The sequence below is a fragment of the Vipera ursinii genome (genome assembly GCF_947247035.1).
Source record: "Vipera ursinii genome assembly, chromosome: 2".
In the NCBI taxonomy this organism is placed as follows: Eukaryota; Metazoa; Chordata; class Lepidosauria; order Squamata; family Viperidae; genus Vipera; species Vipera ursinii.
In genome coordinates, this window is record NC_139513.1 from 79,444,028 (window position 1) to 79,464,168 (window position 20,141).

Consider the following 20,141-nt stretch of genomic DNA (forward strand, 5'->3'; position numbering starts at 1 on the left):
ATTTACAGAAATGAATTTTTTGATATAACATTTCTTTTTTACTTTTACAAAGAGTAAGTTAAGTTTCTAAAAGAAAAAGAAAAAAGAAAAGATGGCTTGCTTGGTTCTTGGATATTTTGCAGAGACAAATAATCAGAGGTAGAGAGAAGATAATTGAAATAACAGTTTTTAAATTTGTGATTTGGATCCTGTATTTTCATTTATAAAATGAGCTTCAGCCCAATGATGGACATATTTTGAAAAGATGGTATGAGGAAAGAAATAAGGATAATGTTTTGTTTGGGAATAGAAGAAAAATCATTTATTAAAAGATCCCAAAAGGAAAAAGATGGATTTGTTGCAGAAAACAAAACAAAAAAAAAGTCGGGAAAGAATGAGATTTGGAGAAGGTCACAGAGCAGAATCAGAAATTAGAGTGAAGCAAAGTAATGTACACTTAAGTGATTTGTGAAGTAAAGTTTTTAATAGTGGTGGGAGGATTGAGGTATAAAGAAGGATGGAAAGGATTAAATTGCAGTAAATTGCATAAATCTGAGCTTCCTGTGAAATAATTTCAAGGACTATTGTATGCATTGGCCCTTTGAATATATACATTGTAGAACATGGGTGTTAAACTTGATTGCGTCACATGACGTATCATGATGTATTGTGAAGTTTTTTTGCCTTTGTTCTCCAGTTCTACTTTGTTCTGTGTAAAATATGTTAATGTTATAGAACATATGCCATGGTTTATAGATCCTTAGTCATACTCCATGCAACAGTTATGTAACTTCTTTCTGGAAGCTTCTTTCTGGGAATAATTCTATTTTGAATCTATCTTACATTTATGTTTCTGGAATGTATATATAGCCATTTGCTGATAAATCTGGATGAAAGTTTTACACCACATTGCACTATAAAGAAAAACTCCCTTCTGAACACTTTTGCATGCACAAATTTTCAAACAAATAAAACCTTTCTAAATGAACAACTGGAACACTTTTTTAAAAGCTAGCTGCCACTGTCACTGAAAAAACATGCACATTTCAAAAGCTTTGAAGGCTTTCTAATGAAAGAGCTTAGTCCAAATATCTCTGACCTTTTTAGGCCAGTGGGCCTATTTGCAATTTTGAACATGTATGATAGACCTAAAGTTGTATGATAGACCATAAAAACGGTGGATCCATTCTGTAATACTAGAAGGCAAATGCCTATCTTTAAAAAATGCCATCTACATGGAGCCTAAAGGTATTGCTTGAAATACAGATTATAACAGTGGTGGGATTCAGATATGTGAATAACCGGTTCTCTGTATGGATGCCATTTCCGGAAGTCCATTCTTGGCCTGGGCAACAAAACATTAGCTACTGGTTCTGCTGAAGAGGTACAAACCGGCTGAATCCCACCACTGGATTATAACCTATAAAGCTGGCATTTTGCTTTATAGCATGCTAATTTCCTATTCATTTATAAAACTCTTAAAAAAATTAGGTAGGTGGCCAGGGAGTTTGAGGGATGTCTGCAATTTCATCATCATCATTATTCCTGGGCCCAACATAGGCATATCGAGGCCCCTAGGGCATAAATAATTACATGTGTAGTTAATACACTAACTGGTATTTTTCATATTTATTTTTTTCCATTTTCAAGCTTAAGAGTCCTTCTGACAATTTCCTGATTAGCAGCTCAATTGCTTCAAATGTTGAGGACATTTGTACATTCACATTCAAAGTAGTAATGTGGAGATCTATTTTCACATAGTTCAGTTGTACTCACACAGTGAATAACCTCTGAAGCAATTCAACATCACTTTACACAAACACATTCGTTTTCATGCAGTTGTAAAATTATGTTGCTCCCGATTTCCTGGCAGCCATTTTTCTTTAAGTCTAAAGGGTGCCCAGAACTGCTAATCAGGAAATTATATGATGAATCTCTGGGAGGAACCTGAGTTTGAAGTGGGCTTAGAGCCATCACTACAGTAGTTTGGATTCTCAGGTGTATCTTTCTTGCACCACAAATAGACATAACAACAATTATAGTCAGTCATGGGCATGCTGATACAAATATAATCCAGAACTAATTCCTTTTGCACAAGAATCTCCCTAGAAATTCAAACAGATATTTTAACATATGCTCCAGGAAGAAAAAAAGACATCTGGGTCTTTAAATAGGACTGTTCATACTAGAAAATTATAACCTCCATGACTTGAAAATTCTTTAATTATTCATTTGCATTTACTTTTATTCTTTCTTGTTTCTTTTTACATTTGTTTACATATTTTATTAATATTTAATAAACATTTTTAAAAGACTGCTAATACCCCAAATAAATAATAATTCAGGATTAAGTTCACTGCATAACTTTGGGACTTAGCTCTGTCCATCAACCTCACCTATTGCACAGAGATAAAATGAGAGTAGAATTGTGTCTATCAGCTTATGATCCTAGAGAAAAAAAGTGTAAATAAAAATGTAAATAAAAATATAAATGATATTTGGAGATTAAGGAAGGAATTCAGATAATTTCACTGATTCCTAAACAAATAAGAAATACATATTAAACAGCAGTTCTAGTACCTGAGAAACATAATCTTCTGATACAATTTATTTGGATTTCCCTAATCCTACACACCCCACCATACTGCAGCTGCCCAATAAGAAATTGCTAAGATCACAATGAACCATGGTATGAAAGTGAAATCATGGAATTTTACCTGGAGGTTCACAATTCTGACGTTCTTCATAGCAGTTTTATAGAGAAAACTGATTTTGCTGTGGTATAGGATGTAACATTTCCTAAACTCGTTTGGCAACCCAAAGTCTGCTATTGTTTAGACATTATTAATCTTAAAAAATAAGTTCTCATTGATCTAATGAATCTGAAGAATTCATGAACCATGAACAAATAGAAATAACGATGCTATAACTTGCAGCAGCATAACCTTAAATTCCCTGCCCTATGGTTAACCTCAGGTGAGTGGATGGGAAATAAAGGCAGGGCAATGACATGTGCAAAATAAATGTAAATACATTTCTCAGGGTTCTGAGTTCCTAATTACCTTCTTGGATTTCATTATTTATCTAATATTGACAACAGTCAACCTCCAGCATTACTTACTCCAGCCGAGATCATAGTTAGGTTACAGTTTTTGAAAGGACACACTGTGTAGTAACACAACACACTTACAAATCAGATTAGGTATTTGGAAAAATACCATTATTATTATTATTATTATTATTATTATTATTATTATTAAAAATCATTTGGTAAATCAGACTTGCCTTATAGTTGGGGCTGGCAAATCATAGTCAGAGAATAAGTGTTAAGCATTACTTTATTTATATAGTATATTTTATCCTGCCTCTGAGATCTGCCCTCGTAAAATCACTTAGTAGTAATAAAGGTTGCTCAAGCACAAGCTTATATAAATATACAAAAGCCACATGTAATATAAAACTGTGGAAATCAAGCCAAGTTTGATATTGTTGGAATTCAAAGTCATGCATAAATCATGTACTTGGGAAAAATGAAGGCAAGCAAATTCATTTTTATAGCTTTTTAAAAGGCTTGCAATGAATCTGAAATGTACTAAGTAGGAAGGCTGTTCTGAGATTCCAGGTCCACCACCGAGAAAACTTGTTTAAATTGAGCTAATCGTTGAGCTTACGATCAAGGATCCTTACAGTGATCTGGAGCATGTAGGCAGAATCTTACGGATGAAGTGAATTCATAAAGAAGATCTTTAGGAATAGATTTAGACCATTCAAGGTTTTAAAGCATTTTGAAATTCACTTGAGACAATAAAGTTGTTGATGATCTTGGGGCTTGGTGGTCCCCTTACCTTCACTTTCTTGCACCAATATCTGGAATAATATGGAGGGGGTTTTTTTGTTTGTTTTGCTGTTGCAAATACAGGAATAAATCCAATCTGGGTTGGTCACGAAGACCGGAGGTTCTGTCTTCTGAGCTTTTGGACTCATGCTGGAGCCAATCCTCAGGGACTGACCCAGATTGGATCCTGCAACATTATCCTGGGACACATAGATTCGCCTTCATTTGTGACAGAAATAAATGAACAGCAGGAAGATGTGGAACAGCAGACCTCAAATGGTGCCCTTCCAGATGTGTTGATTTGAATAAAGGGTAAACTAATAGGACACTATAGAAGGTGAATGTATCTAGAAAACATGACCTTGGGGAATGATGAGCAGAAAAGAGTGTATCACTTTATCTCAGGGCTTGCTTGTTTCTTTCTTCTTTTTTTTTAAAAAAAACTATTTTTTTTGGCTGACATAATGAGCAATCTGGAACTAGTCTGTTTGATTTTTGTGCAAGGTTTGCTTTTATAGCCTTTCAAAGATATAATTCTCCACCAACATTAGAAAATAATAAAGTGTGGGGTTTCTGCGATAAACTTTTTCTTAATTTTTATTTTATATTGGAGTTTATTGTCTATTTGTATGCTACCCTGGTCATTTTAAATCATAAAAACAAAATAAATAAAATGTACAAGCCTGCAAAGTTTACAGGATAGAATGATTGTATATCGATAATAGTTATTCTAGACAACATGGATTGGTGGGATACGCAAATGTCACTTGGTGACAGCTACATAGAAGAGCAATGCAGCTTACCAAGTTGATTATTATGGCTTAACTATGGCTAATATACTAGCCAGTATAATTCCATCTCTCTCTCTATCATCTACCTACCTACCCACCCACTACCCAGTCTGACAGTTGACCCATGTCAAGGAAGGCAGCTATGCTCACAAGTAAACTACTAAATACTTAAGGAACTTCAAAGGGATTCACAAGTGGCTGGATAAATCTTAATAAAGAGGATCATGACTGAACCACAGCTGTGTAAATACTACTGAATATTCATTATTTCTAAATCAGCTTCTCCAGACTGGTGCCCTCCCAATTCTGGAAATTAAATTTGGAACATTTCTAGAGGATACATTCACACAGACAAAGAAATATACTCCATGAGAGAAACATCCTGAAACAGCAGATGCCAAGGGAATAGTCTGTACTGTATATTGCAGTTGCTGTAGTTGTATTATTTTATAAAAGTGAACAGTTTTAATGTCACATGCACACCACCAGTAGCAATAGGTTCCATAAAGCCAGAATAGTTTATCCTTCTGAAAACAGAAATATTTATTCTGTAGGTACTCAGATAATGATCAATATCAAACAGCCATGGATGCCATTTTTATACTTCCTCATTGGATCTAACATAACTCCACAGTCTGAGAAGAAAACCATGCTTTAAGTCTAAGTATGTAGCTAGTATGGGTGACTTTTAAATCTTACTTTCATTGAACATGTTGAACATCTTAATATTCTGGGAGTTATAATTCAGCAACATCTGGAGTGCCAATTTTTTTCATTTCTGACTTACAAGATACACACAGAATTAAGCTCCATTGATTTATTATGGAACTAGCCTGCTTGTAAACCTGTAAGGATTGTAGCCCTAGAATAAATTCAATACACAATCATACAACAAAATAAAACAAAGCAAAACAAAGCAGACACTCATAGTTCAAAATATGTATGACACCATTATTGTGTAATTCACCCTACAAATGTGACAACATTGTATAAAGCTGCTAATTCTTGAACTAGAATGAAAGGTGCAATCCCACTGTTGATCATTTGCTATATTAAATTGAATTTCTAGGTTGAAACTGGGGCTAAAAAATAAAAGACTCCATAAGAAGATAGAAGTTGCTTTGTCATTTTGACAACTTATACTATATGGACAGTTTTCTCTTTCTGTGTGCTGCATTTTAAAGATAATTATGTATTCTGTACAAATAGTTAAGAATCCAAGCTAAACATTGTAACTTCTGAAGTACAGAATTATTTTAAATATGTTAAGTATTTTTCAAAATGGTGTCAATCTGTTTCAAGTACACAACTGTATACAACAAAGTTCCTCACTATAATTACCTATTTTTCCTGACCATTTTGAATATTTCGTAGATCCTCCTTTTGCAAGTTATATTCAATTCCAAGAAATAATTGCTCTTAAGAATGAGTAATCACAAAAAAATAAATAAATGTTGGTATATACCAGGGGTTGGCAACCTTAGCTCTTTTATGACTCGTGGACTTCAACTCCCAGAATTCCTGAGCCAGCCATGCTAGCTCAGGAATTCTGGGAGTTGAAGTCCACGAGTCATAAAAGAGCCAAGGTTGCCTACCCCTGGTATATACTGACATGTCCCTTGTTTTATTAGTGGTGCAGCTAGAATAGCTTTCCTGAAACTGCAACCTTCCAGGTGAATTGGAACCAAATCCAGACCTTCAGGCCACAATGACCGCTAGACATATTTAGAAGGCTCCAGTTTAGCATGAAGTCCACGAGTCATAAAAGAGCCAAGGTTGCCTACCCCTGGTATATACTGACATGTCCCTTGTTTTATTAGTGGTGCAGCTAGAATAGCTTTCCTGAAACTGCAGTCTTCCGGGTGAATTGGAACCAAATCCAGACCTTCAGGCCACAATGACCGCTAGACATATTTAGAAGGCTCCAGTTTAGCATGAAGTCCACGAGTCATAAAAGAGCCAAGGTTGCCTACCCCTGGTATATACTGACATGTCCCTTGTTTTATTAGTGGTGCAGCTAGAATAGCTTTCCTGAAACTGCAGTCTTCCGGGTGAATTGGAACCAAATCCAGACCTTCAGGCCACAATGACCGCTAGACATATTTAGAAGGCTCCAGTTTAGCATGATTGAATATCATTATGTCCGATTGGCATGCAAGTAATACCAATATTGCCAATTGAGAGGTTTGGGGATTACAGGAACAATCATAACCTTGTAAGTCGGGAATGGACAACAGTGGTTATAGTTGCATCCATTGGGCTGTGAGAATCTGCTTCCTACAGAGAGCTGTAATTTGATTTGCTTCATTATAACTGTGTCAAAAAACCTTCTTCAAAACCTGGCCAGTGAATATAGGGTTTTTTGTGTGTTTACCTTGAAGGTCCCTTTCAATTCAGTTGCTGGCAACAGTTTAGGAGAACAATCAGTTCCCAAACCATTTCCAAAAGACAGATTCAGTTTGAAATGAAACCAGATTGGGTTTTATAGCCTGAAGTTTCAAGTAGTATTACTTTGGCAGTATTTACTATTTAGAATACTTGTTTAAATATTGAAGACAATGTTCTGAGAATTGAGAACTTTTACTTTTACAATTTAGAGGGCTTTAAACATTCACATGTGATTTGGTTTCTGTATTGGCAAAGGTTTGAAAACATTGATTGCAATGCATTTTGGTTTGCTTCCATTAATCCAGTCTTGGAACAAAACAATATGGTTAGGGAAGAAAAATGGAGAAAGAATTTGTATTATAAAAAATCCCAGGCAATATTTTTCTCTTTGTTTTTTACATCAATAAAAGACAGGTAAGATGAGTGAAAACAAATATAACTCTTAAACTAAAAAATAAATATATATCCATGTACCAAAGAGCAAAATTTAATGAAAGCCAAAACTGTTAAATATGGATTCTTGTTGAGAAAATGTCAATGTCTTTAAGGGTTCCCCAATTCCCATTATTCTATATTTAAGAAAAGTGTAGTAAAAATACATATTACAAGTTAACATTTCCCCACTTCTTCAGCATCACTCTTTCTTTCCTCCCACCCTTTCATCGATCAAAAAACATTTTAAAGATGAGTCCTATTATCCATGTCCTATTATCGCAGCCTTTGTCCTTCCACAGATTCATTTAACTGGCTGGTACAATTGTTAGGCAGGCCACTGGTTCTTTCTGCTTCAAAGACTTCACATTTCTTTAAATTTCATGGGTCTTTTTGTTTTTGGACCACACAGAAAGGAATTCTTGCACTCTGCTTAAATTGGCTTTTAAGATAGTTGCAGGAACTTTTAAAGTTCTTGAGACTACCAGAAATATCAGATTGTCCTTGACACTCAAAAGCTTTCTTAAACAGAAAAGCAGGCTTGGTTTAGTGAATTTGGTGCACCATAAATACATACACAGAATTAAACTCAAAATATAATCAAAAGCAGACAAATAATAATAATAATACACCAAGAACAAGACCTTGAAGAGTTAATATCAGATGCTGAGATCTGAGTCTTGACAAATAGCTGGATGAAGTGATGCAGACAAAAGCTTTCCAGTGGCACTGACAGAAAGAAATAGCTATTAGGCATGCTGTGCCCCCATAAGGGGATTTGCATTTTCCATATTGCCAGTCTTATGAAAGTGCCATCTTAAGAGGAATGGAGGAAGTGGATGGAACAACACAGTGTTGAATGGTTAAAATCAGTTCCTAGAAATCAGACTTCAGTGGCTGCTTACACTTTATAAGCATATGTGATATATGAATGTTTTACAGCCAGTTGTTAGTCACACTTGTGAAAAACAAAACAAACTCATATTATATCAAACCCCACCAGGAAGTCATTTTAGTCTATAGCCTGTGTTGAAGCCTTGATCATCTTTCCTCTATTCTATGCAAGTCTTATGTTTTGCACATTGTTATCTGCAGGTCTTAAGATATTAGAAATTCCTGTGGAGTTTGCACTGGCACTTGGATAAAGGTTTAGCCCCTTGTAAAATCTGGTGTTATCATCCAGTCATGAGCAAATGCATATATGAGGATGGAAAATGTAAGAAGAGGTGGGCTTCCTCTGGACTAATGATCAAGTGGAAGATACTCCTCTTTAACACAGATGTCTTCACTGGAAATTATTCTGCTCTGCTCAAGTAGTTTATTGTTCCTGTTGGAGCTTTTATTTCATTGGGTGTGCCAGCATGCACGTGACTGGGGGAAATACTGTTGATAAGTCCACTTTCTAGTGCTTTGGACATCTCTGTAAATTTCAGAATTTCATTGAAAGCTTGGGGTTTTGGATCAGAGACAAAGTAGGAAGCAAGGTACCAGCTGGTATGTTTTGAGTATTCCACTTCCACTCATGAAGATGGATGAGCTGGAAAACCAACCTGTTGGCTTTTCTGTAGATGCTGTTGCTGACCAAGATTCGATTCCTGAATCTGATTTTAGGTTTTGTTTTTAAATGGAACCAGCTGCAAATACTGAGGAAGGCTGAATCTAGGTGAATGCATTTCCTTGTTGGCATCTTTCAATGAAATCTGGATTTATTCTCATGTCATAGTAAATATATGCAGCTCAGTTACTCCAAGGGATATTCTTTAGATGAGGTCCGGAAAGACCAAAAAGCTGAATGTACGGTATTCAAAATAGTTTGGATATTTAACATTAATTGGCAATGCAGGGTTCTCTACTCAAAAATCGCCACAGGAAGGAACATTTACAGAAGTGCAAGAATGAGAAAATGGCTGTTATTTGCCTATTCATTTTTGAGAAGGCAGACAAGGAAATGTGCTTGTGTGTACACATGCACATGCATACAAATGTGTGTCTCTCTCTCTGTGTGTGTGTACAGGCACAAACTAACACATTTTCCTGGTTTTCCCCATGTATAGGAAATAGCCCTGGCCTTAAGTGGCTGGCTGGTAAACTGTCCGAGTGATAGCCTATTAAATGCACATTCCAAGAACACCAATTAATTATTAGCAATTAGTGCCAATATAGGTGGCACTTAACTCTACTTACTTGGGATCTTGCAAATCTGAATACACAACATAATTCTTTTTTTAAAAAAAAAATCTTCCTATTTCTTTCTCCATGTTAGACTTCTCTTTCAACTGTCCTAGAAGTCCTTTCCCCATTTGACAGGGAATGGAGAACTCCTTCAACATCCTACTCAGGCTTGTTGTAACAATTTTAACACACAGTAGAATCTTGTTGCTCAAGGTGTCCCCCCCCACCCTCTTTCACTATTAGTAGTGTAGACATTTATGGTTTGCATCCCAAACTAAACCTGATTTAAAACTTTTCAGCAGGGCAGGGCTGATATTACCCTGACATCACGGGAATTAGTAATAAAAATATATATTGCACACACTAAGAACTTATTAACAACCAAGTTAAAAACAAAATGGCGCTGTCTTCCTCAGTGTTTCTGTAACCGTGTCTCAGGGATATCTCCAAATTATGTTCAGTCCAGTTGCCCTCTCCTTATTGCAGTACAGGTTGTACTTTCTTCTGCCTGTGGATTTACTGCAAAATAAACAGACACATACAAACACACAAAGAAAACAAAGGAAATGGATCTGATTTCTTCTAGAAGATCCACTGCATTGTCCCTCTTCTTGAATGGTCTGCTTTTGGCCCCTTGCTGGGGTAAGGGAGACCCTGGTCTCATCCAGAAGATCCATCAAGGGACAATTATAATCCCGTTGCTCCCAGGGGCATCCCAGAGTTGTGACCCATGCATGGAATCTCCTGCATGGTTTGGGGAAAATCGTGGCTCACCACCCGTCCATTTTCTCCACTGCTGGTTCCTGCTGCAGATGCTCTGGGGAGAGTTGATGTCCGTATGGCTTCATTGATTGATTGCTGTGGGATCAAACAAAAACCCTTTTTAAGAGAAACAAGGGGGGGTCTCCCCCCTGCCCTTGGTAATGGCTAGACAATAATAATACACATCATTTCTTCAATTCCTCCTCTAGTAGTTTTTTAACTTCTATATTCAATTCATTTGCTTCTAAAATACCGCTTATGTAATCCAGGAAAATACCCCTGACTGCTACTAATAGTTGCATTTATCTCCAGCAATGCCAGCAGGTTGTGAAGCTTTGTTTATTATTACTAGGAGATGCTTTATGTAAGCCAGAGCTTATGATAGACACAAAAGATACATGCATCTTCAGTGTCTTAAGCTTGGGAAGGCTCATTAACGCATCCTTTTATAGGATTGTAGTTTAGGTTATCGTAAGTTACAGATTTAGAGAAAATAGTTCATCTGGAAAGGGAATGGAAAATCACATTAATTAACTGTTAACTGCATTAAATTTAAAGTTTCTTTTGGGGGGGTCATGTCAAATGACTGCCAGCCTAATTGGAAATTTAGATTCCCATTTTTTTTATATAACACTAATATGGAGAGGTGTGTGTGTGTGGGGGGGGTTTGATTAAAATGAAAATTCAGTGGGCACAATAGGATTTCATTATTTTCTCACCTCCAAATTCTTGCCTGGAAAAAAAAATAACCCAATAAGTTTTCATTTCTCTTTCTTGGTCGGGTTCCAACACTGGAAGGAAGTGACAGGAATTGGTATTCATGAGAGGGGAATGAACTTCTTTCCCTCCTGCCAATTCTTTCCTGAAAATGGTGTTTTTCCAAGTTCTTGTTATCATGGGATAATATCAGGTTCTGCCCTTAATGAACAATTACTTTGTTAATTGTTTAACACTGTTAATAGCAACCACCTACCTGAATCTTAAGTATGTCATCAGTTTTGAGTATCGTCCCAAAGGTGTTTTTCCCCCCCAAAAGATAGCTGGAATTTCTTTGTTTTTGCTTGAAGATGTTTCACTTCTCATCCAAAGAAGCTTCTTCAGTTCTTAAGCTTCTTGGATGAGAAGTGAAAGGTCTTCAAGCAGAACTGAAGAAGCTTCTTAGATGAGAAGTGGAATGTCTTCAAGCCAAAACAGAAATTCCAGCTATCTTTTGAAAAAGCACTTTTGGGACAACATGACTTGGATGACAGAATCTCCACAAACATTTTGACTCTCATCTAAATTATTAAACTTTCAAAACTTTCTGTCTTGCATGTATTGATGCTATGAAAAGGCCTGATCATTGGCAGAAGAATAATAGCCAAAGATAAGCTGAGAAACTAAATACAAATGGTGCAAGGAGCAGGTTATCTGACTTAACAAACCCTGAATTCAAAGGTTAAATCTGGGTTTGTTTATTGAGGATTAGATTCCATGCCTATGTTATGCAGAAAAATGCTTCGCTCAGATATGGTCATTTAGGATTCTTTTCCAACTGAAAGTATTGTATGTGGCATATCAGTTAGGAATGTTGGTTATTGTTGTTTACCAGCCATTTGCACAATTGGTCTGCACAAGTCTTATTTCATGATTAACATCTTCATTTCTGTAAATGGTATTGGAAAACTCAGTGGGAGAATGAAAAGCTGTACAAACTAAAAGAGGGCAAAAGCTGCACTGCTCCTAATGCTTCTTACAAATATAAAAACAACAACCATTTTTCTGATTCTGTCAAGTAAGATTTTTTCTACATAGGAAAAGGAATTAATATTACAGCTAAAATACAGCTATGCCTCGGACAGTGAAATGGGTGGTATATAAATTTAATAAATAAAAACAAGGTTTTTTTTTGTAAAAAGTGTTATAATTAAGTATGCAGCTGCTATAATTAGCTGTCTTTGAGATACTCAAGTCAGGGCTATGTACATTTCATATGACAGTGTAAGGGTAGCCTGAGCAAGTTTAGGTATGTAATCACCTCACAGTTGCATAAGAAGGATAAAGTTTCTTAAAGTGATCTAACTGAGCTATACATATCAGCAAAAACCACATATCTGAAATTTATGAATCTTTCCTGAGCAGATTCTTCTTTGGGCATTCTCACTACCACGGAACAACTGAAAGCAACTTGTACTATGGGAAAAGACAGTATTGTGTTGACCGATTGCATGCTTTGCTAATAAATAGTCCCTAGTATTCTCTGGCATTTGAAAATCGGAATAGGGACAGAATATTCTTGGAACCTCAGAAAGTTATTTCTAATTAGTGTAGACAATAGTAAACTAAAAAAATACCAAGCTGGAATAAAGCAGTTTTCTCTCTTTTGTAGATACTACAATATCAAACTCTGTTCTTAACTAATCAAGGATAGACTTTCAAAATGTTTTCCAAGGCCAGTCCACTTAGCTTAGATCACTTCCATTTTACTAAAGAACATGAGGCAATTTGCTAACTATTGTGACTGATGGTAACTTGTTGAAATAAGGATGCCTGCAGAATCACTGTCAAATTAAAAAATATTACTCCCTAGCTCCTGACAATCCTGGCCGCATCATTTTCAGTAAACTGCCTCACTCAGCTGAACACTAAACAGAGCAGTCAGGTAAAAGTCAGTGTTGTCCCTAAAATATTGACTTTCTATCCTAATCACCATCCTGGTTGGATCCATTTCTAAAAGCCTATTAGGAGGCTGGCTGGTATCCTAAAGAAGGTGTGAAAGGCCTGTGAATGTGTTGCCACCTTCATCCGTTTTGATTCACTTCTTGACTTGTAACAAAACTCGATTAAGGCAACCAGCATGGCTAGTCCAAGACCACCGATGAGGATGTAGAAAACCCCGGCCACGTTGCTGAGACTCAGAGCACTTGTTTTGTCCTACAAGAGAAAGGAAAAGGAAATAGGGATGGGGAGGAAGGAATCAGTTGTTCATTTATCTTGACAAACACAAGAGGAATGCTTAACCTGATAACACTGGGGAGTCACCACTTTTAAAAATACATAAGACATCTCAACTTCCTTTGCTTTTTTACTAATAGCCTTACCCCATCAAACACACAAGGTTGATTAAAGGTTTCAGTGCGTTTGCGGCCCTTTGGAAATGTTTAAGTCTAAAACATCTGGAATCATCACCCCTAACTACTTGACTAGCTTTTGTCAAGATATTGTTCCCCAGTCTAACTGAACTATGATCATTCAGGCTATCTGAAGATGATGAGAATTGCACTCCCATATGTCTAATGGGCACTACAAATTGGAGGAATCTAACATATGTAGCTTCAATTATTGATAAAAAGATGAGCTAATATTTACTCTGAGCCAATATTTACTAGTTTCCACTTTGCCTCTCCTAAAATAATTCTCTCTCTTGGAAATGCCTCTTCTTCTCTTCTTTGACTATTTCCCCCGCAATTTCTGTTGCTAAGCAACAAATCAAAACTGCTTGTTTTAATCCTAACATGTTCTTTGCCTTTTGTTCAATATTCAATTGCTGTGACATTAAGAGGTTCTGCCTTCATTGCCTCTGTCTTTAATAGAAAAATGATTTTGCATGTATGTTATGGTGCATTTTAAAATTCAGTGTTTTATTGATAATGGGAATTGTTAATCACCAATTAAACTCTTTTATTAGAAACTTATTTTAAACATCTTTTCTATTCATAATAACTTCATAAGCTGGTTCTTTTTCTTATTATATGCATAAAAGAAAGATTATTTTGTTAGGATTTACCTGAAAATCTAATAAAAAATGCTTGAGCAGACCAAAAACAATGTTATATATTTTTGAAGTCACAGAAACATTCTTGTAAGGGGCTTTCAGAATTAAAAGTTGCACAGAAAGGTTTAATTTATATGTATGTTTTTCAGAGAAATGCAAGTATTTCCAACTATTTCTGAATTCTCAGCAATACATGCTGAGATCTTTCACATATATATTATGGTAAAAAGTGACTTGGTTATGCCTAGCTTAAGACATTTATATCATCACTGTTCTTTCTAGAGAAGTTCAAGATAGATGGCTTCAGTCAACTATGTTGCTGAGCTATTAACCTTGATACTATTACACGTTAATTGCTCTTCAGATATTAAGAATTTTCACAACAGCAAATTTCCAGCAAGGAAACTGGGTGAGTTTCCTTGAATCCTTAGCAAAAAAAAAGTTTTAAATGCAAATTTCAGGACTTTAAAATTCTTTTCCCCCCCGAGTAAGCCAAAAAAGATGATTGGAAAGTTGATTTTGGAAACTTACAAATGGACTAAGTGTGCAATGATTTTGAAATAATATATTGCAATTAATAATGAAAAACCTTCCCATGGGAAAGTGCTGCTATTTTAAATATTATAGAATAGGATTTTGTTTCTTTTATTTCTCTTTTTTCTTTTCAGTTAGTGTTAGATTTTACTATGTTTGTTAAAAACGTTAATAAAATCATTTAAAAATAAACCTACTTTGAAGGATTAGATTAGCATGCATTTTATATTTAGATTAAACATGCAACAAGCATGCACATACATAAGGGGAAAATGCAAAGAATGAATGAGACTTTCAAGATTAGTTGTATCTACATTTCATTTAAATCTCAATATTTTAGATTTTCAAAGTCTGTGTGGTAGTAGTTTAGTTGAATAGAAGTGTTGTAACACTTTAAATGGGATTTGTATGGTGTCAGCAAGACATTATCACAAAATATTGATATATGTTGTATTTAAATAGATTAAGTCAATCTTAAATTAAACTGCAGAATGATTCAGATTTGAACAAGTCTCATTTTTAGAGAGCTTGTGCCTGTTAATCCCCAATCTTGCAACAATACTCCACAAGATGGGGGAAAAATAGCATTCAGTATAGGATTCCCAAAGCTGGCTGAAGCCTACTTGGAGAAAGATACTGAGCCAGATGCAAAAAATAACATCACAATATAGATTTAGATTGGAAAAGTACTTTTGATGCTTCCTGTAGCTTTTTGGCTCTCACATTTTCTCTGATAGAAGGATGTAATTTCTAATTGCAACGAGATTCTTTGGAGAGTGATGATTGCCTTGCTGTCACCAGTCTTTCCTGGTTGGAAATTGGCACTAGGGGTCACAAGCAAACACTGCAGAGGCAAAGAAGCAATTCCTGCCTGCTGTGGCTTGCTTTACCTTCCTGACTCTATAAGGCCTTACTTGCTGTTTCGATCCCAACCCCTGATTTAATAGCATTAATAACAACAGTGCATAAGGAAAGGCACCAATCCCACACAAAATGCCCAAGAGAATCAAAACCCTGTTGCGGAGCAGCAGAGCTCTGCCATTTGTGCTTTGTGACAGATGCCTTCCCAAGTAGCCTGCCCATCATGCAGTCAGCTTATTAGTGGGAGTGTAAATGTCACAGCTTGTCTCCTGCAGAGGGAGAGTGACATGGGAGGGAAGAGGAAGACTGGCAGGTAAAAAGTAAGCAGCCAGCCTAAGCTGTGAAAAATACACCAGCATCGTTGCCATGGTGACCCGGCCTAGCTAGCTTCTCTTCAATCAGGGGCAGCTTATCCATCATCTTTTTTCTTGGGATCTTATGACAAATAGTCCTTCAGGCCAGTGGTGGGATTCAAATATGTGAACAACCGGTTCTCTGTGTGGATGCCGCTTCCGGAAATCCATTCTGGGCCTGGGTAACAAAAAATTAGCTACCAGTTCTGCCAAAGTGGTGCGAACTGGCTGAATTCCACCACTGCTTCAGGCCCAGGTTTCCTGGGTCTCCTTTCACCTTTTGCATCAGTGAGACTCGACAGACATTTAACATTGCTCTTTTAAATAGACATTGATTTTGAATACTTGTGGCCAATGCCCTGGATCCATGCTGAGCAGAGTGCCATGAAAAGCTGTTGTTTTAGGAACTTTTATTTGTGATTCACCAACTGTTTATCCCTTTGTGTTCCAGGGATTTCTTCTGGTATGACAGATTGAGAAAGTCATTTCTCGAAAGTGCCCATTTCTACAATATTTCTACAGGAGGGATGAGAATATCAAGTGCTCACAAGTTGGGCCTGCCTTGACCTCTCTTCCCCCTTCTCCTAAAACAGAATTTAAGATCCTTTAAAATACCAGATTTATAGTCATAGATCTGATGAGAGTAAACTCTTGATGCTCAGTTAAGGACAATCCTTCAGAGAGCAAGTTGATTCCCTCTGGGCCTGCAATACTAGCAATGTGGGCAAAAAGTCTGCTGCTGTGAAATGCTGAATGATGGTGTCAAGCACTGTACAGAACACTACTTGTTATATTAGTGTGAAACTGGACTGACAGGCAATAGAAGAAATAAATTATATATTAAATCTAGGAACAAATAGACTTTTGAAATTCTCTATGCTATTTATGTGCCGAGAAATTGGATGAGTAATTTCTTTCACTTTCTCTAGAAGAAAGATTAATTCTCCAATTTCTCAAAGGAAGGATTTCTCCTTAGTAGAAACAGTACCATAATTACTGAAAAACAAACGAATAATCTAAGGAAAGGCTTTTGTTGGGTTTTAATTGTAATACAGAAGATGGGGAAATTGTGGATGATTGGACAATGAATGAGGAGACATTCACAGACATGCAGACCCACACACATATTTTGGTTGTGTTATCACTTATAATATTAGAATATGCATTTTATCTATGAATGTTTTTTAAATCTCTTTTTCTTTGGAATAGTTTCTAAAGCATTTTCTTTTTTAATCAAAAGACATGGCAACTCTTCGGGGAAAAAATATTTACCTGACAGTATTTATATATTATGAAGCTAATGCGCTTGTATGGGTAATTCAGTTCTAGAAAGCATCTGACAGCATTTTGTACAGTCATAGATTTTAAAACAGATGCAGGCAGAAGGCAAATTAGCATGAATTACCTTATTTAACATACAGAGCAAACAATAGGAGTGGAAAGGGAATTATGTTCTATTCACATCTTGGCAACAGGTTGTGTAAAGGTGGAAGTAGACTAAAAGGAGTCAATAGGGAAGAAGAAAGTTGGAATACTCTTTGTATGCAGACGTTTAATGGTCTGCTGGATTTAACCTTGTCATTTGAGACAAAACAACTAACAAAGAAATTGACAAGTGATAGGACAAGACAAAATGAGAAGCACAAAATCTGCCTACATCAAAGCTCTTTCACTGAAGGTTTCTTTCATTGTTTGATAGCAGCTTAACCCAGTTTTAGGCTCTAGGGATTAGCTGAATGTCAGAAAAAATGACAAGGAAAATGTACAGTATATCTCTTAATTCAATTTAATATTCATATATTCATAATTAGAATATTGAACTATTGTAGTTTTTAATATTTCAATAAGTTGCCTATTTCAGTATTGATATTTATTTATGGATGTTTAAACTTTGTCTTCATTATATTTTCTGTTGAATCTCTGTTGATTAGTGTTGGGTAGGGAAGAGAAGAAGGCAGCTACTACATAAAAGTTATAGAGTAAAATTTAGCAAACTACACGTAGTTTAAGTTGCAAGATCCAATCTAGGTCGATCATCAGGATCAAAGATTTAATCTTCTGAGCTTTTGGATTCATGTTGGAGCCCATCCTCAGGAAACTTCTCTCTAGCAGAATGTGTGCTTTGGGTTATTCTATGCATCATATTTATGTGGTGCCTTCCTATTAGTCGATTGGTGTGTTGATCGCTGGCGATTGGCTGTTTTTTTCTTGTGTTGCCAAGTCCCTAGTTCCTAAGTACTGACCCAGATTGGATCTTGCAACATTATCCTGGGACATGTATATTTGCCTTTATTCCTTGTTTAAAGTTTTCTTCCTTTTGGAGGTGCCATTATAAGACCTATGTTTCCAACCATTAATATTTTCTGCATTATCTTTCCATTCTTTAAATTTTTAATTTTATTTCATAGTGACTTTTCTGTTTATTTCCATGGTTACCTTATGGCGGAATTTAAAAAAAAGGAAGCAGTCCTAAATTAGATGGATAGTGCATTCCATCCATGGTGGGTGAGCCATGTATCATGTTAAGTTTTAAAAAGAGAAATAATAGTGTATTTTCATACACTTCAAAAAATTAAAAATATGGGTAGGGTAAACTAAATATCCACTGGTATTATCACTGCCAATCATGTTTTCCATGAGTGTTTATTAATCTCTTGTTTAGAGATTAGTCTTGTACCCATTTGAAGTTGGATTAATTTCTAAACAGAGTTGATGAATATGATTATATCACCATTGACCATGGTATCCTACTGCGGCATCTCAGGGGGCTGGGAGTGGGAGGCACCGTTTTACGGTGGTTCTCCTCCTATCTCCTGGGCCGCTCGAAGTCGGTGTTGGCGGGAGGGCAGAGATCCACCCCGAGGCCTCTCGTTTGTGGAGTCCCTCAGTGGTCAGTTCTCTCGCCCCTCCTGTTCATGGACAAGGTAATTCGTGGTTTCGGGGTGGGGTATCATCAGTACGCTGATGATACCCAACTTTTTTTCTCCACCCCGAACGAACCCAGCGATGCCCTCGCCGTGATGTCCCGTTGCCTGGAGGCGGTCCAGGTCTGGATGGGGAGAAACAGGCTTCATCTCAATCCTGCCAAGACTGAGTGGCTGTGCATACCGGCATCTCGGGTCAACCAGACTATTCCATCTTTAACGATGGGCGGTGAGGTGTTACCCCCCGTTGATAGGGCTCACAACTTGGGCGTCCTCCTGGATTCACGGCTCAATTTTGAAGACCACATAGGAGCCGTGACCAGGGGGGCTTTGCCAGTTGCGACCCTACCTGGACCGAGATGCCCTACGCACAGTCATTCATGCGCTCGTGACCTCCCGTTTAGACTACTGCAACGCTTTCTACATGGGGCTGCCCTTGAGGACCACTCGGAGGCTTCAACTGGTGCAGAATGCGGCTGCGTGAGTTGTGATGGGCGTTTCCCGATACTCCCATGTAACACCTCTACTCCACGAGTTGCATTGGCTTCCGGTTGCCCTCCGGGTGAGATTCAAGGTGCTGGTGATGACCTATAAAGCCCTAAATGGCTTGGGTCCGGGTTATTTGAGGGAACATCAAGCACCCTTCGTCCAGTGCGCTCACACAGGGAGGGTCTTCTCAGGGTGCCGCCGGTAAAAGACTGCCGGCGGATAACACCCAGGGGAAGGGCCTTCTCTGTGGGTGCGCCTGCCCTCTGGAACCAGCTGCCCGTGGAGCTTAGGACTGCCCCTGACCTTCGTTCATTCCGCCGGGACCTGAAGACCTGGCTCTTTGAGCTCTCCGGCCCAGGCTGAGAATTTTTAACTGGGGTTTTTATTTTTAGGGAAAATTTAAACTTTTTAAAATTGTTTTTTAACTTTTGTATTCTGTATCGGTTTGATTTTAAAATACCCTGTAAACCGCCCTGAGTCCTTCGGGAAAGGGCGGTATATAAATCTAATAAAATTAAAATTAAATTAAATTAAAAGAAACACTGTATATTATTTTTAGAGCTGATCTGATCCTGACCTAGTTGTTCAAAAAAGAACTAATCTTTTCATGTCTTTTGCCTTTCTGATGGGTAGTTTATTACTCTTCAAATTACTTTAAAAGTTAGAAAATAGACTCTATGTTTTTCCTTTAACTCATGTTTTCCTAAAATGTGGTTTCTATCTACAACACTATATTACTTTCATTAATTACTATCCAAATCCAAAAAAATATTTACTCATTTTCACAGAGCTTTTTGCATCCAAGACCTTTGTAGTGTTTTAAAAATTAGATTCTCCAAACCCAGACAATTTTTCTTTTTATTTTCT

General features: G+C 36.9%; 1 protein-coding gene across 4 annotated transcripts in view; it reads right to left on the reverse strand.

Moving 5' to 3' along the window:
- Positions 1–10,031: 10,031 nt before the first annotated feature.
- Positions 10,032–20,141, reverse strand: part of GRIA1 (glutamate ionotropic receptor AMPA type subunit 1) — a 256,690-nt gene continuing 246,580 nt past the window's right edge. For all 4 annotated transcript variants that reach the window (XM_083356155.1, XM_083356154.1, XM_083356152.1 and 1 more), the window contains 2 exons: positions 13,138–13,272; positions 10,032–10,476 (listed from right to left, as the gene is read on the reverse strand). In XM_083356155.1, coding sequence (XP_083212281.1) covers positions 10,285–10,476; positions 13,138–13,272 — 327 coding nt within the window. In that variant the 3' untranslated portion in view covers positions 10,032–10,284. The remainder of the gene's footprint in view (positions 10,477–13,137; positions 13,273–20,141) is intronic.